General features: G+C 42.7%; 1 protein-coding gene and 1 non-coding gene across 2 annotated transcripts in view; both read right to left on the bottom strand.

Moving 5' to 3' along the window:
- Ush2a (usherin) overlaps positions 1-27,746 on the bottom strand; it is a 696,795-nt gene that overhangs the window by 198,413 nt on the left and 470,636 nt on the right. The window contains exons 41-46 of the mRNA XM_051148119.1: positions 23,681-24,015; positions 22,643-22,765; positions 13,747-13,910; positions 7,943-8,152; positions 6,414-6,616; positions 2,804-2,916 (exon numbers count right to left, since the gene is read on the bottom strand). Of these exons, the coding sequence (XP_051004076.1) occupies positions 2,804-2,916; positions 6,414-6,616; positions 7,943-8,152; positions 13,747-13,910; positions 22,643-22,765; positions 23,681-24,015 (1,148 nt within the window). The remainder of the gene's footprint in view (positions 1-2,803; positions 2,917-6,413; positions 6,617-7,942; positions 8,153-13,746; positions 13,911-22,642; positions 22,766-23,680; positions 24,016-27,746) is intronic.
- On the bottom strand, positions 2,053-2,159 carry LOC127191273 (U6 spliceosomal RNA). Its single transcript, XR_007830886.1, has one exon. It is a non-coding gene; the product is annotated as a U6 spliceosomal RNA (small nuclear RNA).

Here is a 27,746-nt window from a genome sequence, read left to right as displayed (position 1 = left end):
CTCCCAAGCTCCAGTAAAGTAAGCCAAACTAGAAAGAAAAGGCAAAGCCAACTCCACTGAAATTTAAATCTTTTGTTTTGTAAAAGACACAATTAGGTGAATTGAGAAGATGCGCCATTCTGGCCTAGCAGGGTGACTCATACCTGTAATCCTAAGACTTGGGAGGCCGAGACAGGATGAGCAGGAATTGAAGGTCTGCCTAGGTACGGAGGTTGACTAGTAATGTCCCCCATAGGCTCACAGATTTGAATCCTTGTCATTAGAGCGTGGCATACTTGACAGGGATTGCCTTCCAGGTGTGGGCTTGTTGGAGGAAGCGTGTTACTGGGGGTGGGCTTTGGGGTTGCAAATGTTCAGAAGCTTCAGGGGTTGCAAAGCTTCAGAAATTTCACAGACTGATCTGCCTACTTCCCCACTGGGTACTTGAAGCGCAAACTATTATCTATTTCTTTTGGAGGATACCATATTCTACTATATGGAAATATTTTAAATTATATGCTTCATTGTTTTTTTAGATAAAAATTAGCAGTTTCTTATAAGGAGGCATTTCTTGATTTAGAGAGCAAAGCCAGAGAAAGCAGCTGAAGGTTCTGTGTTCAGGTTGTAGCCATCTCACTTATCATTGATTTTTGCCTCTGTCCATCATCTCTGCCGCTCTGTGCCTAGAGTCTGTAACTCTTAATATACACCACTGAGTTTCCCTAGAGAATAAATGGCTGGACTGCACGGGAGAAGAGAAACACTTGGGTACGTATGTGGAGGGAGGGGACCTTGGTACCAATCACTTTGTTTTGAGGGTTTTTATCTATGTTTATCTCTGATCTTTACTCCACATCCCTACCTCTCCATGGTGTCTCATGTTTCTATATTCCCAGATTCCCAGCAGGAAAATAAGCTTCTTTCACATCCCCCTTTCTGCCCTCTGACCATTACGTTACTAGCCATTATAAACAATTTGTTGGGGCTGGAGAGATGGCTCAGAGGTTAAGAGCACTGGCTGCTCTTCCAAAGGTCCTGAGTTCAATTCCCAGCCACCACATGGTGGCTCACAGCCATATAGAATGAGATCTGGTGCCCTCTTCTGGCGTGAAGGCAGAACATTGTATACTTAATAAATAAATAAATCTAAAAAACAAAACAAAACAATTTGTTGTTTCCAAGATCTGGCTTGTGCTGGTGCCTGCTTTGTTCCTTCTTGTAATGCAGTGCTCATACAACTGGTCTTCCATTAACTTCTCACCATGGGCAAGGTGCAAGGGTGCAGGGTTCTATCCCCCAGGATTCCTCTTATCCCTTAGAATCCTCACTGGAGCATGGAATTTTTCCTCTTTATGATTGTCTTGCACATCGTCAATATCGACAGTGATTTCATGGATTTTGCAAACATTTATTTAATTTCCCACCCCCCACTACAAGATGGAACTGTGCAAATTTAAAACGGTATCTTCTCCTTGGGATTGTTTTTGAACCACACATATGTTTGATTAAAAAAGTAGATAAAAGTCTCTTATGCTCAATTAACTTGCCCATCTTTCCTTTACACAGCAAGCACCTGTTCCCGGTGTGCATGGCAAAAGTCTCCTGAAAGGATTGTGCTAATCAGAACATCCAAAGTTAGGTGAGAATCTATGGTTTGCTTGTTTGAAAACACACTTTTTGACATGAACAGCTAACGTCCAGCTACTTTTGCCTGCTAATTGTTATAGTTACTATTTGCTAAATTCAATATATCTATTTTTATACTGATGGCAACCCCCCCCAAATTAAAACAAAACAAAACAAACCCCAGAAACATCAATATGCCATGGCTGAACCTATCAGAATGGAAACACACCATGGTGGATGGAGTCAGTCCTTGTGTGTTTGTGCACATGGTTTAGGTGAAAGGTGATTCACCTTGTTAGGATCTAAGTATGACAAGGGACCACACACATTTCTTTCCTCAGTCTCACATAGGACAGAAGGGTCAGCTATAATTTCACCTCTATGCTTGCAAAGGACATTAAATTTTATTACTGTTAATAGTGCAATATTTTATGATTGTTATTATTGTTATCATCATCATCATTATTATTTCTGAGTCTCATCCTTGTTCAGGGGCCATGCTAATAGTCTCTGTATCATTATAATTTTAATACATGAGCTGCCGAAGCAAGCACTTAACTACTGTTTTTAAGTTTGTTTGTTACGTCAGGGTCTCACTATGCAGCCCTGGCTCTCCTTGAACTTGCTCTGTAGACTGGGCTGGACTTGAACTCACAGAGCCACGTCTCACATCCCAACTCTGAATTGTTAAAGGACTCACTTCCAACCTCTGGTAATTTCTCAGCAAGAAAAGACTAAAGAAGATGATTCTAATGAGACTCTGATATAATTTTTAAAACAACTATCTAAATTCTATTTGCTCTACTTATGTGAGATATACTTTTAGCTTTAGGGCAATCTAAAATAGATAAATCAAGTATTTTATAAGGAATTCAGTCATTAAGTGGTCATTCCAATTAAAATCACATTTTGCTTCACAACAGCATTCATTAAAGGACAGATTTAAATAAAGAGGCTCTCTTACATTCAAGTATCCGTTAATAGGTGACTAGGAAAGGGATATGCAACCAGGAAAGCAGCTTTCAGTGTTCTGATATGCAGGGTAGATATGCACAGGGGAAATGTAAGAAATGTGATATGTACCCACGCTTACAGCAGCCGTCAAGTAAGACCTTCCTGGCTAAACTGATTTCTTTGATAGTTGCTTCCATTTCTTATGATCAAAGTTGTTTAGATTGACTGATAAAAAGCTAGGTACCTTGAAGTAATATTACGGATTATAGGTATTGAAATGTCACTTGGAGTATCTTCCGCAGTGCTGACTTGGGTTCCATTGCTTTTCACGCAGGCACCTTTTGTACAGACTTCCACCTGCAAAGATTAGGTTGGAAAGGAATATACTTACTCATCTTCAAAATAGACCAATATTACCCTGAATCTACCTTCCCTTTCTCCATGTGAGTCTCTTCAAGTCTTTTATAACCTCACGGGGCCTAGTAAACATTTATTTATTTATTTTGTGAATTGAGTCCAGTGGCATGAGCTCCGAACAGAATACAGAATCGGTTGACTTAGTGATTAGCATGGTAATGTTTGGTCTCGGGTTCTGACCACTCACAAAGAGAAGGGCTTATTAATCTACCCAGACCAGTCAAAGAGTGGGAGCCGCTCAGGTGGTGCTTCACAAGCCTAATAGGCTATCCATGCACACTGACTTCCTGATCTATAATCACACCTCCTGGAAGCCTTGACACTTTACAACAAATCGCCTAAATGCTAATATCTAATGGGAGAAAAATGAAGCCTGGGGAAAGTTCCCAATATGGCTGAGGTATTTTATATCAATTTGTTCCAGCTGCAGTGGTATTGTCCCCTTAATCACAGCAGAAAACTGCCACCTAGTTAGAATAAAAACTGAGAGGGTGGAAGAAGTTAGGGGTGGAAATAGGGCCCAGCAGACATGAGTAACCCAAAAGGAGTATAGCTGGTAGCTGGGAGGAGGAAGAGTGGATGCACAGGAGAGAGCTGGGGCAGCAGCCGCCACACGGAGCGCTATTCTGCTCTCACGTAAAGGTTAAACGCAACTCTATTTCTTTTCTTTAAAGATTCATTTACTTATAGCCGGGCGTGGTGGCGCACGCCTTTAATCCCAGCATTCGGGAGGCAGAGGCAGGCGGATCGCTGTGAGTTCGAGGCCAGCCTGGTCTACAAAGTGAGTCCAGGACAGCCAGGGCTACACAGAGAAACCCTGTCTCGAAAAACAAAAAAACAAAAAAACCAAAAACAAAAAAAAGATTCATTTACTTTAAGAAATGTTCCTGTCTGAGTGAACATGTCTTTGTAGGTTCCCACAGAGGCCAGCAGGGGGTGCCATATCCCTTGGAACCAGAGTTATGGGTAGTTGTAAGCCACTTGATGTGGGAGCTAGAAATGGGATCTGAGTCTTCTACAAGAGCACCGAGTGCTCTTAAATACTAAGCCATCTTTCTAGCGCCAAACCATACTTTTTCCTCATGCTAATTGACAATCAATATCTTGTATACAGAGGTAAAAGAATGCTATGTACTGATGGTCCTTAAATTTTGGTGCTGTAGTTTTAAGCAAATCAACCCTCGATTCTTTAGATCAGAACTTGGAGCACGGTAGGTGAGATTTTCACTATATTTAATAGACATTGTTTTGTTCCCAGCAGTGCAGTATCTAAACAGGAACTGGGCATGTATTTACTACAGTGTAACAGGTATGTAACACTGCCTTTTGTTGTTATGCTTAATAGACAAACTTTATCACGATCCTCCACTATGATTAAGTACAAATAAGGAATAACTTTAAGGTAGATTATATTAAGATACAATGTGATAGAATTAATGACAGCAATTTTATGCATATTGGAAGATATCAGACTCTGGTGCATAATTAGAGCAATCCAAGAAACTGAGTCAAATTCATTATGTATTCAATATGCACAACATATTCCTCATGTGTTCTTGACCAAGTAATTTTTTTAATGTCTTCTGGATACAAAATGGTTGTTCAGATTTGTAGAGTAAGATATGCATTTCAGCACATTTGCATGTCACGTGATGACAGCATGCTCTTAGCCGCCAAGCCCCCTGTACAGCTCCAAACTCTCAGATCTTACAAGGCAATGGATCCTGCTTCCTGCTCGGAGCTCAGCTCTGACCTTCAGCAGGGACCCAAAGACGACCTCACAGCACAGCCTCCATCGCCACCCTGTGCTCTCTCGTCACAAAGCTGTAATTTCATAGTTTTATGAAGTGACCCACATGTAGTCTACTTACACGTGTGTGCACTCTTCCTAAGGAGTGTGACTGCAAACATCAGTCCACACATGCCATGCTCATGTAACTCACACAGGTTGTTGGAAATCGGAGTACAAAGAAAAAACAAAACAAAACAAAAAAAAAAAACAAAAAAACAAACAAACAACTCGAGGTTTATTTTTGCATCTATTGTTTCTTTCGGTTGCTTATGAATGAAACTAAGCCTGTGGTCCTGGTAGTGATGGCTGGAGGATTGTAGCCAAATAGTTGTGCTTCCCGCTCAGATGTGGAAAAAAATGGAAAAAATGACATGTGACATGGGCAGACACAGCACTATTGGCAAAATGTGTCTGGAGTCAAATAAAATTCCTGGATTTAGTGCCTTTTTGAAATTATTCATGAAATGCTCATGAATTTTAGAAGTTCCGTAGAGTATTTAAACATTAACTGAATTGCAGCATTCTGTATAAATGCTGAACTTCTGGGATATTTTCGTCACCCACATGCTCCCTTGGCCTTGTTGTCCTGTGTATCTGACATTCATACACGATTTTCAGGTCCTCCAGGATGGCTTTGTATCTCACACGCATTAGGGCTCCGTCATTGCCCCTGGCTCAGACTCAGGAGACCCTGAAGAGGCCCAGGGGTTTCACATAGACCATACACTCTCTGAATTCTGAGATAAAATCTGCCATGTAGTGTAAGTGCATAAATATTCTGCTAGGGAAGGAGGCGTGGGCATAGAGACCCTTCCAGTTCCCAAGGACAGAATGCTTAAATGCAGCCAGGTCACATAGGCAAGGCTACAGAGTGTGGGCTTCATGATGCCTAGAGTTGCTCCTTCCTGCCCTCAGGAACAGCCCTTTGCTGTTTTTGGGGGTCGGGTGGGGTGGAGGTTGTTTGTTTGTTTGCTTGTTTTCCGAGACAGGGCTTCTCTGTGGAGCCTAGCATGTCCTTTGGTGCTTTTTTTTTTTTTTTTTTTTTTGGTGGTGGTGGGGTAAGGATTGTTTGTTTGTTTGTTTGTTTTCCAAGACAGGGCTTCTCTGAGGAGCTTGCCTGTCCTGGGGCATTATCTTATTTGCTGTATTTTATGTTTTCTTGTTGCATTCATGATCAGGGATTCCAGTAGAGGACAGGCTATTTCACACTCTCCGTGCCACGCCCTGGCGATGGGCAACCGACACACAGCGAGGGGTGCTTCTTCCCTGAGTACGTGGCAGGGAAAAAATGAAGCAGAGAAAAATCTCTATGTCAAGAAAGAATGCAAAGGGAAAGACTTTTTTGGTGATGACTTAATTAACTTCATTTCATTGACAGGCATTTTGTCATCTCCCTCATCAGCCCCAGCCCCATCTTCGCCAAGAGCCCTTCTCAGGGGATTCAAGTCTGAGAACTCCTCAGGGCAGACAGCTTTCCTTCATTCTGGTCAATTTCCTCCTTCTCTCTTCCCTTCCCCAACAAATAACCAATAGTCTGTAACCAGGACAGAGGCCCTCCACTCAGAGACAGTGCTCTGCTTGGCATGTTTTATTTAACATATCCACGAGCTTATCCATCCAAAAAGAAAGAAAACAACGCTCTGACCTGAATGTCATAGGCAGTGAAGGGAGAGAGACCTTCTAGAATAAACGATCCCGGCACATCCATTCCAGCCTTGTAGAGCTTATTATTTACATAGAGAGAAGACGTGGCAACAGTGCCGTCTGGCTTTGAAGGAGACGTCCAGATGACATGTACAGCTGTACTGTTGAGGAGGACAACCTCTGGAGGAAGCATGCCCTGAGGCTCTAGAATTAAAGGAAGAAACTGAATAGGCGCCAGCTGTCTCCGCAAAAGCACGCAGATTGACTCCGAGGCTTAGTGCAGGGCCCCTTGCTCACCCGCTTCCCCGTGATGAAGTTACCACAGTCTGAAGTCCTCTGCAAATTGGCTTATTATACTCTCAGTTAGAAGCCACAAGAATCGGCGGTGAAAGCCTTCATGCCACCAGCATAGTGCTGATCTTCAGTGCAATGTGACCAGTGGGATACAAATGACAAATTACTCACCCGCCTGCACCTCTAACACATCTCTATTATTTGTCTTTTTTCAACCTTTCACTTTATATCTTTTGCAGTGGTGTGTGTGTGTGTGGCGGGGGGGTAGATTTGCTCCTTAAGCCAAATAAAATAAAATAAAATTCAAATACACTGAGGCTGCTGGAATGTGAAAAATCATTTGCTGTTACTAGCTTGTAACTCAAGCAATATGAAGCAATAATGCAATATTGTCATTATGTAAATGATTTTGAGTGTTGATTACCATAGGTAATGATGAAATCTTACATTAGGAAAAAAATCTTGCTTAGCGTTAAATTACACAATTATTCAAGCATGTCAGAAATAACTATGCAAGGGCCTATTTTTATCATAAGAACTCATCTTAACTAGTTGAAAAATGGTCCCTGTGATTCATCCTATTTTATAAACAAAAGGTGCCGACCTTTGGCACCACAGAGGGAAATGGTTCCAACCTTAAAGAGTTCTGCTAATGGCCTGGAACACTTGCTTGGGAGGTAACGATATTATAATGTTTATAATGAGACCATATAAAGCCAGAAAGATTAGAAAGACCATTCCAGACTCATTTCCGACTCACAAGTTGATTCTCTGGCTTCCTTTCCCTCGCTAACTGGCTTAGAAACCGAGACATATGCAATTCTTCTGAACTTCCACCTACTGTGTCTTGGTGACTCGGGGAGGGCTTTCTCTGAGCTTGGGTGTCATTTTGAAAAGCGCAATGCTTTTGAGGGCTTATGTTAGAAAAAAAAAATGTTCCTAAATGCCACCTTTTATTGATGTGAACTGGCTCCCAACTAAGCCTGCACTGAAACCAACAAGCAAAAACCAGGCTGATGGCTGGTTCGCACAGCTCCACGCTGCTGCTTTAAGGGGACAGGCCTATTCTGCAATCACTTGACAACAAGAAGCACGTAAGCATCTTGATACATACCCTCTTCCTTTTCAGCACCAGGAAGTTTTATAAAGGAGGAATGACTGACATTGGCTCCAGGAAGGATTAATCAATAGCACTGGCACCACTGAAGTCAAGAACCTCTTGAAATCTTTACTCACCCTCAGGACACGTGGTCACACGCACTGCTGTGCTGTTGATTCCATGAACCCCATTGAAAACGTAGAGAAAGATCTGATACTCTGTGTTGGGAGCTAAGTGGCGGATGACAGAAGAGTCTGCATCGGGGAAGAATTTCAGAGATTCGTCTGAGGTCTCAGAATTCCAAAACAGTGTGTAATATTCCACATCGCCTTGTAGATCTTGAAAAGCTATTAACAGAAAACATAGACTGTTGTTTTTGTGGCAGGTAGATAAGGCAGAATAAATTCTTTCTTAAACTATTTCTAGGCTGAGGTAGAGGCAAGGTGGTGGAGATTCAGCTTTATAAAATATTCTGGTACCTTATTTGTGGTAAACTGGTAGTTAGATTTTATTTTATTTTTAGACAATTTTATTTTTCTCTTCACTCTATAATCAATAGAGCAGTCATATTGAGGAACATACACTTTACATTTTCTTTTAAATATTCTAATTATGCTATTTATAGTTATTCAACTAACCTTCAAAATATCAATATAACTATTTACAAATATATGTGCAACATAAAGTTACACACTGCGGAGGACTTTTGTACAGACTCCTTTACATTGACATCTTGGGGTTCATGCATAAATGGCAAGTTTTAGTTTTGACTTTCCCCTAACAATGATTCTACTTTTGTTTTATCTCTAGCAGTATTTTAAAATGATGGGTGTGCAGGTGTGGCTGGAAGGGTTTGTGTCAGAAGACCCTGGAGACTGAGGAGTGTCATCTCTCTGAAGTCACCAACTGTACCTACAGCCTTTCATATTCCCTAAATGATAATATAGGTCACAGCCAGCGAAGCCGGGTGCGTTGTCTAGGAGAAAGTTTCTTCTCAATAGAAATACTTCTCACTGGCTGATGGGAATGTTACTCACTAATCTATAGCCATTCCAGAGTATGTAAGATGTGCTACAGGTCAAGTTTGTGTGATTTGATACCTTAATTAATTAGGCTAATCTGAAAGTTAAACCTTTATGACATTAATGAGGTGCTTCCAAATGCTTATGTGACAGACTTCCTGGGGAGACTCATACATACGCTTCTATGCACCCCAGAAAGGGAACTCACCACAGACCACATACCGAAGTCTGGACTGTTTGAAGGCTTGGTTTGGTGAACCACTGCTTTCATCTTCTGGGTCACTGATAGGAGTAGGGCAGAGGGGTAACTGATAAGGATTGTGGGTAATTCAAACGCAGCTGCATTGATGGAAACCCTACCCAGGATGGATGATGGATACCAAAGCCAGCACCCCTGGGGCTGTCCTCATAGCTTGCAGGCAGAACCACCACCTGACTATGTCTTTTCTTTCCCAGTTTATCTGGCCAGCATCCCCACACCCAGCAACTGTTTATTCCTGCTGCACTGTTGGGAGGGCCCTCCAGAACCTTCCAATCACCCAAAGCACATGACCTTCTATTAACCCTCCCCCGCAAGGCTGATGGGTTTCCCCTCATTCCTAAAGCAAATGTTCCAATTTGGAGGGCGTGTCACAATTCAGTGGGACATGCCACTCTCTTACTTATGTATTGCTGTGTCCATGTTTGCTGGTAATAGAATGAGACCAGCATGTTTTGAGGAAAATATGACAGAAATACTATGTTACATAGTGAAAAATTAACACACAGTTACATTTAAAAACTTTACGATAATTCAATGAGGTGTCTCGGAGAGGAAAGCGCTGGCTATGCAGCCTGACTACCTGAACTCAATGCCTGCAAGCTGTGGTAGAGTAAGTCAGCTTCCTCAAGTAGTTCCCCTTCTGACCTCATCGAGAACTCAGACATGCACACACACAAAGGCAGGCACATGTACATGTACACACACACGCCTGCACACACACACACACTCCCCCATGCACACACAATCATAACAATAATAGTAAAATAAGCAAGTGGGTGTTCAGAATACAGCCCTCTGGATTCATCGTGCAGAGGAAAAAAAGGGGAACTGAAAATTTAGGATTGGGGGAATTTAAAGGCTGATGCTAAGTGCTGGCACCATTTTGAGAAGAGTTGTGTGTAATATTATGTAATAGTTGTGTATAGCAATGAAAATTATTTATAAAGAAAATATTGAGAGTCATGATAAGTAAGGAAAAATTAATGCATTAATTCCTTATTATATGCAAAATTGAAATAGATAGAAAACAGTAAAAGATATTACTAACTATAAGCACACACTAAATTAAAATAACAAAAATAAATCTTTAAAATTAATGTAGAGATGATTGTCTTTAGGTGAAATCTTCTGATGGGTAAACAAAACACTATTATTTTCTTTCTCCTAATGGTTTAGACATGGAAGAGAGAAAGCAAGCTTGCATTTCTCTACCCCTGAAACAAGCTTGAAAGCATACAGAGATATTTTTACATCACATTACAAACACACGTGATGGAAGCAGGCACACTGTCAAGTAGTGATTCAAATGAGTGTATTGACCCTTCTCCGAGTTAACCTTTGTGCTCACAAAGAATTATCTGAAATAATTCCAAGGTATGAATAGAAATCACTGCTTTATTGTCTACATCTCAGTTTAAAAAAAATATATCAAATGGCTTTTCATTGTCAATGTGTGACGGCTAAAAATTTACCAGGAACATTTTGCCATTAAAATGAAATGCATTTGTACAAATCGCAGCAGAGGAAAAAAAAATCAAGCCTCTTGTTATAATTTTCTTCGTGTATGATGTGTGTGCATGTGCAGGTGTGTGTGTTTGAGTGTATACATACTATGGTGCATGCATAAAGGTCAAAGGTCATGCATGGGGTCAGAGGGAGTTCACAGAGGTCAGAGGACAGCCTCATGTATTGATGCTCACTTTCTACTTTGAGACACAGTCTCTTGTCAACTGCTGTGTTTAGCAGATGAGCTGTGCTGGACTAGCTATTGAGTCTCCTATGCCTGACTCTTATTATGCCATAGGTGTGCTGGGACTACAGGCTGAGCCATGTCCCAGCCCAGAATGAGTGAATATACATATATTCATACGTGTGTGTATGTGTGTGCACATACATGCATGTATACATATACCCACCTATATTTATTTATTTCATGATTTTTTGAAAGATGATATTTAGCATAGAAAGATGTACAAATTTATTTCTAAGATTCTCAACTCCAAGATGTGCTAAATTACAACTTTGTACTGTGCAGCTTAGTAGGCATGTGCCAATTTTTTTTCTATGTAGCAAGAAAACATCATTAAAATTACAGTTGAGAAAATAGGCAGCTCTTCACAGGGCAGTGGCTTGTTAATTTACCTAAGATGGCAGTTGCGCAAAGAGGGACAGGACCCTGCAGTCGGCTTTTCACAGCCAACCCTTTCTCCGAGTTCACCTTTGTGCTCACAAAGCGTTATCTGAAAAACTTTCCGAGGTATGAATGGAAATCACAGCAGATTGCATTACCTACATCCCGAAGGTCAGGGGTTCTGATTACTGAGGTAATGAAACTTCAGCGGGCTGCTTCAGATCTATTAGGTTTGTCAGCTTCTATAAGCACGCCGACTTCAGGAACGCAGTGATATCACAGAGGATGTACTTGAGTGGGAGCACAGCAGCCAAATCTTCACTTTAGTGTTTAAATACACATGGTGTGTGTGTGTGTGTGTGTGTGTGTGTGTGCGCGCGCGCGCGCGCGCACATGCTAATTTTACGGGAAAGCTCTTGAGATAAATTGGTGGGCAAGGTGGAGTGGAATGGGTGATAACACAGACACAGACACACAGACACACACACACACAGACAGACAGACACACACACACACACACACAGTCACAAATAAATTCAACTTCAGCTAAAACCTATTTTTCCTGCAGATGTGACAGAACAAAATCCTAAGATCAATTAAGTTACTTAAGGTTTTCCACTAAAATGGTTCAAATTATTCTAAGAGAAATACCAAAGATCATTAAAAAGCATCAACCTTACAAAACCCCTGTTTTTATTTTTTATAAATTATTTGGTGAGAGCTTTAGATAAGCACAATGTATGTCCCTATACAAAACGTTATTGGGACCACACACCCTGGCCTTGGTTCTCAGCCTCTTACAGTGTTGGGAGGTGATGAACTTTTAGGAGCTGGTACCCGGGGGAGGTTAGCTGGCTGGAACATGCTGCTGAGATGAATATTGAAGTGTGGCCTCTTTCTTTTACTTTAAAGCTGCTAGGATACACACCTGTCTTGTGTGCTGCCTCACCACAGGCCTCAAAACTCCGAAAGTAAGTGACCATGGACCCAGACACCAAAGCTGAGTTGATATACTCTTTCCTTCCATTTACATGAATTTCTGTTGGCTATTTTTTCATAATGATGGAAGAGTGACTGACACTGGTCTGGTTTACAGTTGATGACATCAAAACCTGCTCCTAATGAATCATGGCTATAGAGTTTATACAGACACACTCAGGTCCTTCTAGGCTGTGACAGACTCCAGTCTGGAGGACTCAAATTGTGCTAATGGTTGCCATTGTTATATTCATCTTTTTGTATAATAGTAGATAATTGTTCTGGTGAGCGATTATAAATCAAAACCTTTTAATCAAACCTGTACAAGTCAGATACTTCTGAGTATTTAGTGAAAATAGCAACACGTTTTGATTCAGTCATTTGTCAGATCTTAAGGCATGTCTGCAAACATAGTATAAATATTTCCATGACAGACTCAGGACTTGTTTTCTGGTTGTTCTTATGAGGCACCACGCATGGGCAGATTAGAAGCTAAATGCTATACTGTTGGGTAGCTGAGATCTCATTCACCGTGGTTTCCAAAGTTGTAAAGAGCCACGGATTCATCTGTGTGCTCGTTCAAAAGTCAAGAAGTGTTCTATCAAGCCAATGTGAGATCCTTAATCCAGCCACAGTGTGTAGAGATGGGATTCCATCACCAGCCAACACTGGCACTAAGCATGCCACACTGTGGGAGCCCCAGAAGGGTCACATTCCCGTACAATGTCCAGTTAGTAAGCAGACACTTAGACTCTTCTGCTATCCAGTCTCCACGCCGATGTGAACGGACTATTTCCATCCTAAGTGATCACAGGAGCAGGACACTTGTCCAGGGAGAAGTAAGGAGGCATTTGTCAATTAAGAACAACAAACAACACAGGCCTGGGAAGATGGTGTTGAAAGCTCCAGAGCCTACATAAAAACGCTGGGCATCGGTGGCATCTGCTTGTGTACTGGGGAAACAGAGGCAGACGTATCCCTGAGGCTTGCTAGGAAAACCATGAGCTCAAGAACAATGAAAGAACAAGTCGCTTGAGGGCCACCACCTTCGGCTGATCTCTGGTATCCACACACGCTTGCCCATGTACACGTGGACATAAACACATCTGCATATGTGAACATGAGCGCACATGAACAGCTTAGGCACCTTGACATCCTCATTCTTAGCGCACCATGCTGTATGGTTCGAATGAGAAATGCACTCCCACACTCCCAGACATTGGGATACTTGGTGTCGGGCGGTGACACTCTTTGGGGAGGTTTATGGGTGTGGCCTTGCTGGAGAAGTCAGTCACCACCATGCTGCTTGCTGGTATGCCTCCTAGGCATGGTGGGCTTTAATCCTCTAGAACCATCAACCCATGTGGCTCCCTCCGTCTTTAACTTGCTTCCGCCATGTGTTCCATCACATCAGCAGAAAAGTAACAAGAGCTAGTACCCAGAGGGGAAACAAATACACACACACACACACATGCACACACACACACACACACACACACACACACACACACACACACACACACACACACACACACAAAGCTTTCTTACTTGGCTTCTCCCATCTCACGTCTATGGCTGTGTGGTTAAGGACGCTTGCGGTGACAGCAGCACCTCTCTCCGGAAAGCCTGCTAAGGTGGTCACTGTCACTCCTTGGCTTGGTGTAAATCCCACGCTGTTGTGTACAAAGAGCTTATATTCATACGTTGTAAACCTGAAGGTTTTGTTTAAACAAACAAACGAACAAAAAAAAAAAAACCCATATAAATTATGTTCCATGGAAGACAAAACACTTTAATTTTTTCCCCTCACAAAATATAGAATTCCTTTCCACAAAATGCTCAGTTTCCTTTTCCTTCTAGGAAATGCTTTGTTTCCTCTAACACAAAACATGCCGCTATCTCCCTAACTCTCCAGCCTCCACCCGGGTCAGGAAAGCATTCGATTTGGAAGCAGTAAGCAAATATCAGTCTTTAAAATAAACGTGGGTTCTCGTTTCCCCGTTCTTACTGTTTTCAGAAGCAGTGAGGATTATGGCTCAATTCAAGATGTAATTACAAGGCTGGCAGCCTGCCAGCTTCCTGTCCCGACACTAGGGAGAGTTTTATTCTCTTCTTTAGGAAAGCTCATCCATTTTCAGATATCAGACTCCATCATCACTCTCTTCCTCTCCCCCTTTCCTGTGCCTGGAATCTCATTGGCTGGCAGATACATGCTTAAACAAAACCTCACCTGTGAGCAGAGTGCACAGGATTGTCCCTCTGAGAGCTTGGTGACAGTGAAGTGTGCAGGGCCCCAGTGTGTCCATGTTGATTTGAGTCAAAACAGGGGAAACGGATCAACACTTTGCCATGTGCTGTGATGGGAACTTCCTGAAGTTGTCCCTTAAATACTCATCTCTTTGGCTCTTTTTGTTGTTCTTGTTTTGAGACAAGATTTCTCTGTGTAACCTTGCCTGTTCTGGACTCACTTTGTAGATCAGCCTACCTCTGTCTCCCCAAGTGCTGGGATCACAGGCATAGGCCACCTCACCTGGCTTGGCTTCTCTTTGGCTCTTTTAAGCAGGAGCCCAGTGACTTTACCTTTTTGGTTCAAAATGGCCTGAGTAGTAAAATGCCATTTATAGACAAAAACAGGCCCCGGCTTTACAACCATCCAGGCAGAGAGACTCACTTAGATATGCTGAGTTATAAGTTGCTTCAGATTATAACTTTGGCTCAGATTTCTTCTAATCTGGGGTCACTATGCATTCCCAGGGTATCCAGGGCCCAAAGTATTTGTCTCAATATATCACAGCCCCTCCTTGTCACTGTACAAAGGGGAGAGCACCACTTCCAAGAACTTCACCGAATGGGTTGATCAAAGTTACATCAGGATTTTTAGAACATTTTCCTACCACCCTCCCCTACCCCGTGCAGTTCTGTTTGCTTTCTCTTTTTCCTAACGTAGGACCCAAAGGTATTTTCCTGGAGTTCTGCCCCAGTCACATAAAACGGACACTACTTGGCAGCTGTAGCCATGGGTGATGAGCCGGTGGGTTTTGGGGGCCGTTTATTGGTTTATTTCTCTCAACAAGAGCTAGCATTAAAGTTCCATCATTGCTTGCTTGCCCACTCTTCCTTTCCTCTTAACTCCCTCCCTCCCTCCCTCCCTCCCTCCCTCCCTCCCTCCCTCCCACTGTCTCTCTCCCCCTCTTCTTTCCTCTTTTCCCATTTCCTCCTTTCACGGATTGCCTCATACCCGCCCCACGCACCTCCGCCCCCAAAAAGGAGAGAGACATTCTCAAGTCTAGTGTGCTCCCATCCAAACTGTAGAATATTTGTACATTGAATGAGTTAAGATGAGGTCACCTGGCTTAGGGGGCACTCGCAATACAGTGGCTGGTATCTTTGTAGGAGGAAAGAGAGAATGTGTGATGCAGTCCGACACAGGTGAGGAGATGACGCACATAAAGATGGGGGCGGGGAAGGAGAGGAATGATAGTCTCACAGAAACAGGCACTCTGGGACCACCAGAAGTTCTAAGCAAAGAAAATTACTCTCTGAGGCCTCTGGAGGGAGGCTGGCCTTTAAGACAACTTGTTGGGTGACTTTAACTCTGAGAACTGCCATAGGGTAGCCCTTGTGCTGGTAGACCCTGAATGAAGGGACACTGGAAAGATGCTCGCCTGTGCGCTTTTCAGCAGGTGCTAACTAGCCTGGGGGAACCAAGGCAACTGAGAGGCAACATTTACATGTACCAGAACACCCGCTCCTCACAGTTAGACAATAAAGTGCCATTGTGGTATATGGATTGTGAAAGTGAGGAAAATATACTAAATAGCTTGTCCAGTCACCGGACTCCTCAGGAGAGCTGAGATTCAAATGCAGGCCGCCTGATTGAAGGCGTCCTCTGAACTGGCTGTGGCACAGGGCACTACCAGTGGGATAAGAGAGTAATAACAACAATAACAATCCGGTGATAATCTGCCTTGCCTCTTTTGGGATGACATCACATGACTGGGGCTTGACCTTTGAGACTTTTCTAGGCAAGGGAGGGGCTGGGTTGCCTGTGCATCCAGACTGCCTGCTCAATTTCCTCTGTGACCCCAGGATGAATGTGAAAGGTGGCAAGTCAAAGGTTCAGAGGGTGGCAGTTCTGCGACAAGGGAAGGAGAGGACGATAATGGCCCACATGGGGATTGAACCAGCGACCTTGGCTTCATTAGCTCTGTCCCTGGGTGAAATACTCATAATTGTATTTCAAGTCATAAAATGGCCTTATTCCTTTAGCTGAAGACTGGATGCCTAATCTGCTCCACTAAAATATTTGAGCTTTTCTTCCATATGTTGATGTTATTATATACTTAACAGCCTTCATGGCTCCAAATGGCACCATGGTTTTAGTCCTTTACTGTGTCAAGTTAATAGCACTAATATTTTCCATGGTGTTCAAAATTTGGATGACCTTCCTTCTATGATACTGCTAGGAATTTTATGCAATATGCAAGTTATATAAATAAGGATACACACACTACTTTATTTATATATCTATATCTGTCTGTTTATCTGTCTGTCTGTCTATCTGTCTGTCTATCTATCTATCTGTCTATCTATCTATCTATCTATCTATCTATCTATCTATCTATCTATCTATGTCACCTGGATCTTAGGGAATACTGTGGCTATAATGGCTATATACAATACAACACACTCTCAATAATACATATTATATATATTAGATGAAACACAGAAGGCGTGGACCATATGAATACATGCAACTGTCTTTCAAGATGGTACTAAAACTTTTCAAGTAGAACTGCCTTTAGAGTTCATCTGCTTCAAATAGTTAACTGTCTTCTGTTTTAGAGATTAAAGATAAAGCCAAAGCCCAGGACGCTGAGGACTTAAGTAGGTTTTCCGAACTGCATATTAGTGTTAACTGGACGACTTGCTTTTCACTTCTGAGGACTCTAGCTTTCTTACATCCCCTGCCTCACTTAACTGAGAGTGTGCGTTCATGTGACACCACACTTTTGCCTTCTGTCATTTCTCTAACTTTAAAAAGGAATTGTAAAGATTTTCATCATGTACGTGTGTTTTCAGGTGTCCCCAGAGGCCAGAAGAGGCCATGGAAGCCCCAGGAACTGGAGTGACAGGCATTGCTAGGTACCCTGAGTGATGTGAACCTAACTCAGGTCCTCTGTAGGGGCAGTTAGTGCTTTTCACTGCTGAGCCATCATCTCTTCAGCCCCACTCTCTGATATTTAACAAGATCTTGCTCCTACTAAACTAAAAAGTGCATTTTTTCACTGCAAAACATAACTAATAATTTAAATGTCTGTATTTTCATGTCTACATTGTCTACTTTATGAGACTTACTTTTTATTATGTGTGTGTGTGTGTGTGTACATGTGAGTGCAGGTCCTGTACATAAGGGCAAGGTTTTAGACCTCATGGATCTGGACTTGGAGGAGGGCTTAGCTGTCTTACATAGGTGCTGAGAACCTAACTCAGGTCCTTTGTAAGAGAGCTACACATTCTTAGCATCTGAGCCATCTCTCTGGCTCCAGCAAAATCATCCTTACTTAGTGCCAGTATATTCCTATAACTTGTCTACATGGCCATGTGGCTCATATGTTACCCCTATGCACACGGGACGGTGAGTTATTTGTATAGAAACAGCTTTCCTACTTCCTACTTATTCTCTGTACCATCTTTTCAGTGAACTTAACCAGTGATTGTTGGTGTCAAGTGAAGCATTCCATTCAGTCATAAAACAAAGCTTCTGTAAGGAAAACAACAGGTCAACTGACACCAGATAACCATAGCGAGACCTAGCCTTATAGACCTCTGCTGCAACAGCAAATGGAAACTGTTAAGGTGACACACACAATGATGACATTTTCCTCTGTGCAAAATAGCACAGGTTAAACTCTTAGTTATGTAACAATTCTCATTTTAAAGTCCTGTTGCTCTAACACAAATGAATGAAAAGGTAAACTAGATTCTGTTTAGTTGAAAACTGCTAGATCCTGTACAGTCGACGCAGGTTACATCCATTTATCTATCAAATAGTTACTTGTAGGGGACAAACAGGTGTCTCACAGATCCTAAATCAGTCAAAACTAGTCAGCCTTGCAGATTTCAGGCCGCATGTATTTGGTAGGTTGGTGACACAAACATATGCACATCCAGCAGAAACATGATCCCTAGTGACTCTCAAAGTATTCGTCGGGTAAAATACATAAAAAACAAATAGTGTTTTCTGTCATGAGCAACACCACTTCAAACAGTCATTTGTGCAAAGAATAAGGGACTTGCTGCCTGTCCTTTTGGAGCCAGAGCACGTGAACGCTCAGAGGGAGCTTTTCTACTATTAGTGTAAGTGCGTGTGAACCCTGGGGACTAGGGGTCAAGGAAGTGAACCCTGGGGACTAGGGGGTCAAGGATGTGAACCCTGGGGACTAGGGGTCAAGGAAGTGAACCCTGGGGACTAGGGGTCAAGGAAGTGAACCCTGGGGACTAGGGGTCAAGGATTTGAACCCTGGGGACTAGGGGTCAAGGATGTGAACCCTGGGGACTAGGGGTCAAGGAAGTGAACCCTGGGGACTAGGGGTCAAGGATGTGAACCCTGGGGACTAGGGGGTCAAGGATGTGAACCCTGGGGACTAGGGGTCAAGGATGTGAGCCCTGGGGACTAGGGGTCAAGGATTTGAACCCTGGGGACTAGGGGTCAAGGATGTGAACCCTGGGGACTAGGGGTCAAGGATGTGAACTCTGGGGAGTAGGGGTCAAGGAGGCCTGTGACGCGGATGTTGGCTGTTTTTCTTTCTCAGTTTCTTTCCACTTTAATTTTTAAGATAGTCTCTCATTTAATCTGGAACTCACTGGCTAGCAAACCCTAAGGATTCTCCTCTGTCTCCCCGGTGCTGGCGCCACAGGCACAGGCTTCAGCACCTGCTTTTTCGCATGGATTCTGTGGATTTAATCAGGTCCTCAAAGTGGCATCCCACCTCAGGGAGTTGCCCTCCAGCCTCATGGAATGTTTGGCATGAGGAATCAGACTTTGCTCATCCGGAATGTTCTCTTTTCATCCCTTTCTCTTGGGGTGCAAGTCAGTCAGACCTTACAGTTCAACCTCACAGAGGAGGAGGTGTGATTTGGGCTAGCTCTTGATGTTTAAGTGGGATTTAGTCTGCTGGAAGCACTTGTCCAGTGAAAGACATTTTGGGTCAAAATGTGTACAGGTTTGTAGCTTAAAAAGTGCAGTTATCTTGAGTTAACTGATAAAACTTCTCAATATAGCAGAGAATGAATGACTTTGGCTGTTTTCCTCAGAATCCAACACTGTGTCAGCTTTACTGACAGCCTATCAGAACTTAGGCTCCCATGTCGTAACCACTATAGGGGATGCTCTTGGAGGTGGAGGCTACTTGGCTGCTGCTTCCACCAAGTCCTCCTCATGTCTGCCACAAACACAAACTTGCATGAGTAGAGTCTCACACAATGGGTCACACACATAGGAGAGATCTCCTGTGAAATGCTGAGCCCCAGCGCCCTCACCCTCATCCTTGTGAGAAGAGAAAATGAAATGACAAATGGCTCCTGTCCCAAGATAATCACAAAAACGAAAGGTAGTTTGCATAATCCAAATCACCTGGATAACTGGCTTGGTAACCTGCATTCTATAATAAGACACAGAAGACAAAACAACTGTACGAAAGTTCTGAATTTCATGTTATAGAATTTGTACAGAAAAATTTGCCAATGTTGTCTAGACTATTTTTCTTACAGTAAAAATACAGCATAGTAAACAGACCCATTTGAGCAAGGCAGTGATTCCAACTTTCTTTTAATTTCATAGCTATGTTTATAAAGGGATGCCCAATCATTCTTTGATTATTTTGTATCAGAAGAATTCTCACTTAAACACTGTCCTAAATGTGCCTGTAATGATCAAAATACAATAAGATGGGGATCTGAAGAGGTGGCTCAGGGGGTTACAAAGAGTGGTCACCCTTCCAGAGGACCTGCATTTGATTCCCAGCACCCACATGATAGCTCACCAATGGCCGTGACTACAGTTTCAGGGTCCAGTGCTCTCTTTTGGCCTCCATGGACACCTTATGCATGTGGTGTACAGATATACATGCAAGCTAAATACCCACAGGTATAAAATAAAAAAGACATATATATAAGTAATATGTGAAAAAACACTTCAGTGTTCTATTTATTCATGTAAATAGTAAAGAAGTAAAGAGGAAGCAGGGAAATTTGGGGAGAAAAAGAATTTATACCTTCTAAAAAGAGATGGATTCAATTAAGGACAACAACAAAAAACAGCCAAATGGATAAATCAATAGGATAAACAAAGTCAGCCTTCTGTGCCCTGGGGTTCCACACTGCCTCAGATCCAACCAACCATGAATGGAAAATATTTAGAAAAATAACAGCATCTGGTACTGAACCATTTTTTCCCCTTGTTTTGTTTCCTAAACAATGCAGTGCAGCAACTATTCACATTTACACCTTCCTAAGCATTGCAAGCAGAACAGGGATGATTTAGGAATATGCCAGTCTGTGGTGGGGTGTATGCAAATACTTCACAACCTCACAAAAAGGACTTTAGAATCCATGGTTTTTAGTATCTATGGGGATCATCGGGGAGGGGTGGTGGTGGTCCCAAAGGCGATTCCCCAAGATTCCAATGGAAACTGGGTCTGTCTAGGGGCAAGGTTTATTATGGTGCCACAATATGGGGCACCGTGGGCCGAGCTTGTTCCCTTGGTGTGCTGGGAGCTGTGGGTCACCAGCAGGCAGAGGAGCCCTGGCTACTGTCAGGATCCATGAAGGCAGCACCTGGGCCAGCAACGTGCACCCACCCCCTCTGAGGCCGGAAGGTAGCATCCAGCTTCCTCTCACACTGCTGCGATGGTCCACTTCGGGCAAAAGTAGGCTGAACATTTTTGGACTTACAAATGGTGGCCTGATAAAAAAGAGTGGCCTCACACTAGGAAGGCGTGTACCTTGTATTTTGAATGTGAAGGAAAAGGAAGCGCATCCTGACTTTTAACCCCAAGCTGTTTATGAGGTGTAAGCAATTACTAGTCCACTGAAAATGACCTTGAACCTCTGACCCTCTAGTCTCTACCTGCCTCCACACCCCATTTATTCTCCGTGCTCAGGGTTATACCCAGGGGTTCCTGCATGCCAGGCAAGCACTCTGCCAGTGTAGTCTCCAGCCCCGCAGTTACTTGAATAAAAACAGCAACCACTGTTTGAAGTTCCAGCGTAGAAAAAAGTGTCCTTGCCATTTACCCTCACAAGTCAGCTCAGATTCCCCCAGCACCACTTGGTTGATCTGCACAGACCTCCTAGAAGGAGCTGCCATGAGGATGTTTGGTTCAGCGCATAATGAGAGCAGCAAGAAAGAGAACAGGCAGCTTCATGGAGGAAGAGCCTTCTAGCTAAGACCAGAAGTGCCAGTGCTGATGGGAAAGTGCCTGACTGCCATGAGGATGTTTGGTTCAGCTCATATTTAGAGCAGCAAGAGAGCAGGACAGGCAGCTTCACGGAGGAAGAACCTTCTAGCTAGGACCGGAAGTGCCGACGGGAAAGTGCCTGTCAGGGAATGAGATCAGAGGTGGGAACTCTCCGTGTTGTACACAACGAGCACTGTGAGAGTGAGTCTGAGGACCAGACACTGGAGTGGCAAGCGATGGACGGCAGGAGCAGGGCTCGGATCACAGTTACTCCACAGGTGGTCCAGAAAAACAACCAACCTGACAGAGAAGTTATTGAAAAACATAACAGAAGTTTTCACAAAAGACATTCATGTGTTTTTTTGAAGCTTCACCACATTGCCTGGACCGAGAAGACTGAGAAACCACTGGGTCCTGTGAATGACAGACAATAAAGATGAAGCCCCAGAGATGGTAAAAAGTTTGGTTCCTTAGCAGGAAACGAAAGAGAATATAGATCAAGGTCTACCACGTGGTGTATGTTTTTGATGGATATGACCTACTGGCTCATATATTAGCTTTCAACTCTAGATTCAGCCCTTTCCAGTCTCACTAATTCAACAACCCATAGCCCATTACCTCCTCCGGGGACAGGCATGCACAGGAGGCACCCACTCATCTCCACAGTTCCGAATACATTCAAAACTTTCACATTTCTTTATTACGTTTCATGTCTAGATAGAGCTGTGGCAAAAGCAATAGGCTGGGGCACACACATCTCCAAGCTGGACTTGAAAGGCTTATTTCAAGCACACAGTTGAGATGGCAAACACTAAACACGCCTCGGCCACACTTCGATGATTAACGCCACAGTAATAACTGAACATATTCTACCGGGTGACTGATAACAGGTTCACACAACGAAGACGCCGGGACACTTTGAACTATTCAACGTGCCCCAAACTAAATGCCAGCATTTGTTTTTATAGTTTTTGTAATCTCACCTGCTAAGACCCTTATCTTTGTAAAACCGCCGAGTTCCTGAATAAATATTGTGCCACAGATTTAAATCTTCTGGGGGATTTGAAGCGAGTGGCTGCCGGATTTTACGTCTCAGAAGCTCGTATCTAAAGCAAAAGACAAGCGGGAACATCGTGATTGCCTTCAGCTCCTGTTATTACCGAGATGCAGGTAGCTTAGTGGCAGGTGTGCGTGACGCATGCACGCAAGCATAAACAGTACCATAGTACAATCATGAAGTGTTTCCAGGTAAGAATTTTTTTCCTGGCTCAACTATCACACAGTCTTTTAATTGTAAATTATCATATACCCACTCATTTTTTTTTTTTTTATCAGCAGGCATGGTAAAATTTTAGATTTTTGTGTCAGATTTGCCCCATATTTGTTGCAAGTTTCACACAAAGTAGGACTATAAAAATCTTATCGAGTTAATGATTTCCTAAGACTCCTACTATCAAATTTTTATAAACAACGATGATATTATCTGCTCTGTTTCCTCTGTAGAGTATCCAGTTCCAGCTGTGACAGAGATATTTTAGAATCACAGCTCTTTGCTGGAGTCTTCTCTCAGAGAACATTCTTCACAAGTATAGCTAGTGGTGACACAGACACAACTGCAGCGTTAACTTTGTAATTCAGAGGATCAGCTGTCCCATGTCACACAGAATGTGCATCAGAGCTCCCTAACGCAATAAAAATATTTATTGTTTTTGAAAAGGGCAGGATGATGGATTGGAATCTTAGCTATGTGATAAGTATTTTAAAGTTTTTAGCCTGTTTCAATATTATGGTGCTTGCTCTCACTTGATGAGCTTCCTTGGTTCATTTCCATCAAGATATACGATGTGACGCTACACAAATGTTAAGAGGGGAGGAAATTGTATAATTATCATGAGTGTGTAGAGGTAAGGATGGTACCCGGTGTGGAACTAGTTCTACTGAGATGTGAACACAATCCTGCTTCCCTACCTCTCGGAATGATACATCCAAAACAAACCCCAAAGCCAAATCACTTTCTGTACCTCAAATTTGGTCCATTTGGTTTGGCAGGTGGTTGCCAAGAAATCCCAACATAAGATTCACTTAGAAGAATCACCGACAATGGGCCCAGTTCCTGAGGCAGGGCTGGGTGGGTAGCAGCCACGGTGGGTAGACTCTCCGTGCACCCTCCAAGGTATCCATTACCTCCGGAGCAAGCGACAATGGTGACCGAATAATTAGTGAAAGGAATCAGACGCTTGACTAGATGGCTCAACACGCTTGAGGACACGTTGGTTATTTTGATGAGAGGGTCAGGCATTCTGATCTCATAGTTCAGTATGTCTCCATTCTGGATGAGTGGGGCGTTCCAAGTGACCTGGGATAGAAGACCAACGGCATCAGTGTGACAGCACAGGAGCAGAGCACTTGACGTCCACAAAGCCTAGAGCTGTACCTGCCTCAACTGCCCCAACATCAAAGGCCTTTGTTCAACTTAATCCTCTGTACTTGACAGAAACAAAGGGCCCCAGGAGTCAATGAACTGAACGCCAGAACCAAGTGGAAGCTGCTTCCTGGGCTGGGCTTGTAGCAAGGATGCTTTCTAGGCTGGTCAGAGTCATCTCCACACGTGTTCTAAAGGCCGCAGAGCAAACACATGGAGGAAGTTCCCACATCCACATGCTTCAGTAGGGCAGCATCAGGACCTGAGGGTTTATGTGTTTATAACTCAATTAAATGGAACTTCTTGCTTTACCTCATGTGCTACAGAGGTTGCTTTTACAAAGGCCGGGGCAAAGTGGCCATTATTTGTATTGTCTGAGTGTCACAATCAAGTTCTGGAAGTGGGTGTATAGTTTACCAATAAAGCAATAACACATTCTAATCTCAGGACGAGGAACACATAGAAAGTTTTTAAAACTGCAAGCAAAGGATGGTTCTGTTTAAATGAATTTACCATCAGAAAGCATAATAATACCTTATGGATCCCGTTGTATTGGATGTTAACTTTTCTGCCTAAATTTTAGTAGAGGCAGGTGGATGAGGGTTCAAGGCTAGAGGCCCCAATGGCACCATAAAATAAATTTTGTTGCTGCTGCACAGATGCACAACTTGGTGATTTCTGCACCTTTTTATTTCTCAGTTTTATCTCTCAGTTGTGCTAAGTGCTTTACTGTGACAATTCACATGTTGGCTGAATCCTGTTTGAAATCCTTGTAAATCTTATTTTATTTTGCTTTTTTATTCTGTAAAGAAATGGCTTCAAGTTCTTATAAGACCATTTAAAATTATGTATTGTTTATTTACATCTCTCTCTCTCTCTCTTTCTCTCTCTCTCTCTCTCTCTCTCTCTTTCTCTCTCTCTCTCTCTCTCTCTCTCTCTCTCTCTCTCTCTCTCTCTCTCTCTCTCTCTCTCTCTCTCTCTCTCTCTCTCTCTCTCTCTGTGTGTGTGTGTGTGTGTGTGAGTTCATGTACACCACATGTGTTCATGTGCCCGAGGAGGCCAGATGGTGTCGGACCCATCATACTGGAGTTGTAAGCAGTTATAGGATGCCTGCTGTGAGTGTTGGGATCTAAACTGTATTCTTCTGCAAGAATGATAAGTTCTCTTAAATTGCAGAGCCACTTCTCCAGCCCCTTTTGGGTTAAAAAAAAATGTCCTTTTTGGTTTAAAACAACAACAGTCTTTCTCCTTAATTGGTTGATGGAGGAGGCATATTGATAGATAGCTGGCTATTGAACTCTTCTTAAAGTTCTGGAATCAGATCAAATTTGCCTCATTGTATTATTCTTTTGATATTAGGCTTAATTGAAATTTGCTAATATGTATTTCAGAAGTTTTAGATTGATATTTGAATACGAAATCATTCTATAGTTTTATTGAGCTGTCCTTCTCAGTCTTAGCAGAGACTGTCTACCGACTTTCAAAATAAGGTAGTTTTCTCAGAAGCTTAAGAACCACACAGAAGTAAATAGACTTGATTTTTTCACATAATTACCTTGAGATTTTTTTTTCCTGGTAGATTTTAAGAATATGATTTTGTCCTACTATGTGCTTCAATTTTCCTTCCTTAATACTTACATCTTTACCAAGATATACTTTTTAAGGGGCTAGGATTGAGGTTAGGCCCTTGCATGTATCAGGTAAGCACTCTCCCGCAGCCTCCCAGCCTCATGCGCTCAGCCTCCCAGCCTCATGCCCTCAGCTTCTCTGCACATTTTGAGGCACTGTTTCACTAAGTTACTTAGGCTGTCCTTCAACTCCCATGGGAGCCTGGGTTCAATGTGAGGTCAGGCCTGGGCAGCAACTCTTTTCATATTTATTAATATGTTTCTTTGTATTTGTCCTCCCGTTGACTCAGTTTGTGTCATGCCTCTTGCTGTCCCTGTTGGACAGTAGCTCTGCAGATGATAAGGTAGAGTGCCAAAAACATGAAGAGAGAGAAGCTGAGGCGATGGCATGGCTTGACTACGGTTGTCCCTCCTAAAACCCCTCATTTTCAAACTTAATACTTCCATGTGAGGTATTAAAAGGTGAAAATTTAATCTGACGGTGGTTTTCAGAGGTGGACCGTGGATGGACGTCAGGACTAGATAAAGAGGGTTCAGCCCAGTAGTGACTGAATGCTATTGGCTTTGTAGCAGGGAGAGGGACCCAAAAGGAGCACAGGAAACTACAGAATTCTTGTCTTTCAACCTCTGGTACCTATACAGCTTTGGGATGCTGCTGTTAAGAAGCACATTGCTAGATGTAACCACTTGTCCTGGAAGAGACAGCACCAATGGCCACATTTAACTCGTGTGTAAACTTAACCTGGGCTGCGCTAGTGCTAGTGCTACTCGCATCACAGTGAAACACCGTCTCAACGTTTTCAATTGCTTACCACCCCACACACTCTCCCTATTTATCTGTAACTTGATTCTGCTCCCTGGCCCCAGGGAGATGCCAGTTGTGGGCATCTTTTATACTTTTGAGGGGCTTTATTTTGGTTCCACTCTCTTAGTGTCAAAAGCAGGCATTCATAAATATACTTGAATGAACATGAGAAGTGGAACATATTGCCATTGTTAATATTATTGACAATTTACTTAGAATAGTAGTGCATGGTAAATATTGAATGGCTTTTCTTAACCCATGCATTAATGACTATCCTGGGAGTCCTCATAAATGTTTTATCTATTTGCAATTTTGATTTCAGATCTGTCCTTGCAGAGAAGAGTCACGGTTTCCTAGGCATATACCAGAGGCAAGCTCACTAGAAAATGTACTTTGGTAAAGTTTCAAGCAATTGCCAAGTACAATGTGAGCCAGTAGTACTAACACTAAAATGTGTTCTTTGAACAGCACTTAACTACACTCAGTGATTAAATTCAGCATTCCTTGTGCTCTCGGCACTGGTAAGTTTCTTTTCCTAGTTAGAAAATAGGAATTGTTGAAGGTGTGAGGGCCGAAGTTATCCCCTGGCTATCATACCTCTGTACTTCAAGATCTTCCTAAAATCTCGTCCTGGGGTTGCTATGGTTTTGTGGGCCATAGGCGAAGACTGGTGGGATTCAGCTCCCTCAGCCAATCTAATCAAAATGACCCTAGCAGCCTGACCAGCCATGCACATGGCCCCATTCCTGGAGGAAACTGACAAGCTCTCAGAGTTGGTAGTAAAGGCTGGCTAACTCCTCCTGGATAGTTGGGTGCTGTGACGTTGACCCACCCAAGCAGACCTGGCTCAGTGTTATCTTCTGAAATCATACATTTTTTTCTTTTTTTTCTTTCTGATTCACTATAATCAGTGGTGGCTAGTTTTAAATTTTTGGTAGAGAGAATCAGAATAATGTCTGTGGTGTAGCTGTTGCTTTTGTGAAGGGACAACGTAAGCCATAGCACAGGCCACCTACCACCGTGGCACCAAAGTCCCACACAACTTCTCCAGAGTTGGAAAGTCAGTTCTGGAATGGCTACTGAGTCTAGGTTTGCTTGTTTGTTTTGCTTTTTATTTGACTAAAGATGAATTCTTATGATTTTCCAGTTCGTACAATAAATATCATATATACTATATATAAAAATTAAATTCCATTTAGTGCTAAATCAACAGAAATCTATATGCTTTACTT

Source organism: Acomys russatus, chromosome 6 (assembly GCF_903995435.1).
Source record: "Acomys russatus chromosome 6, mAcoRus1.1, whole genome shotgun sequence".
NCBI classification, from domain to species: Eukaryota; Metazoa; Chordata; class Mammalia; order Rodentia; family Muridae; genus Acomys; species Acomys russatus.
Note: the sequence above shows the minus strand (reverse complement) of the source record. Positions and strands in the feature narration are given on the sequence as shown.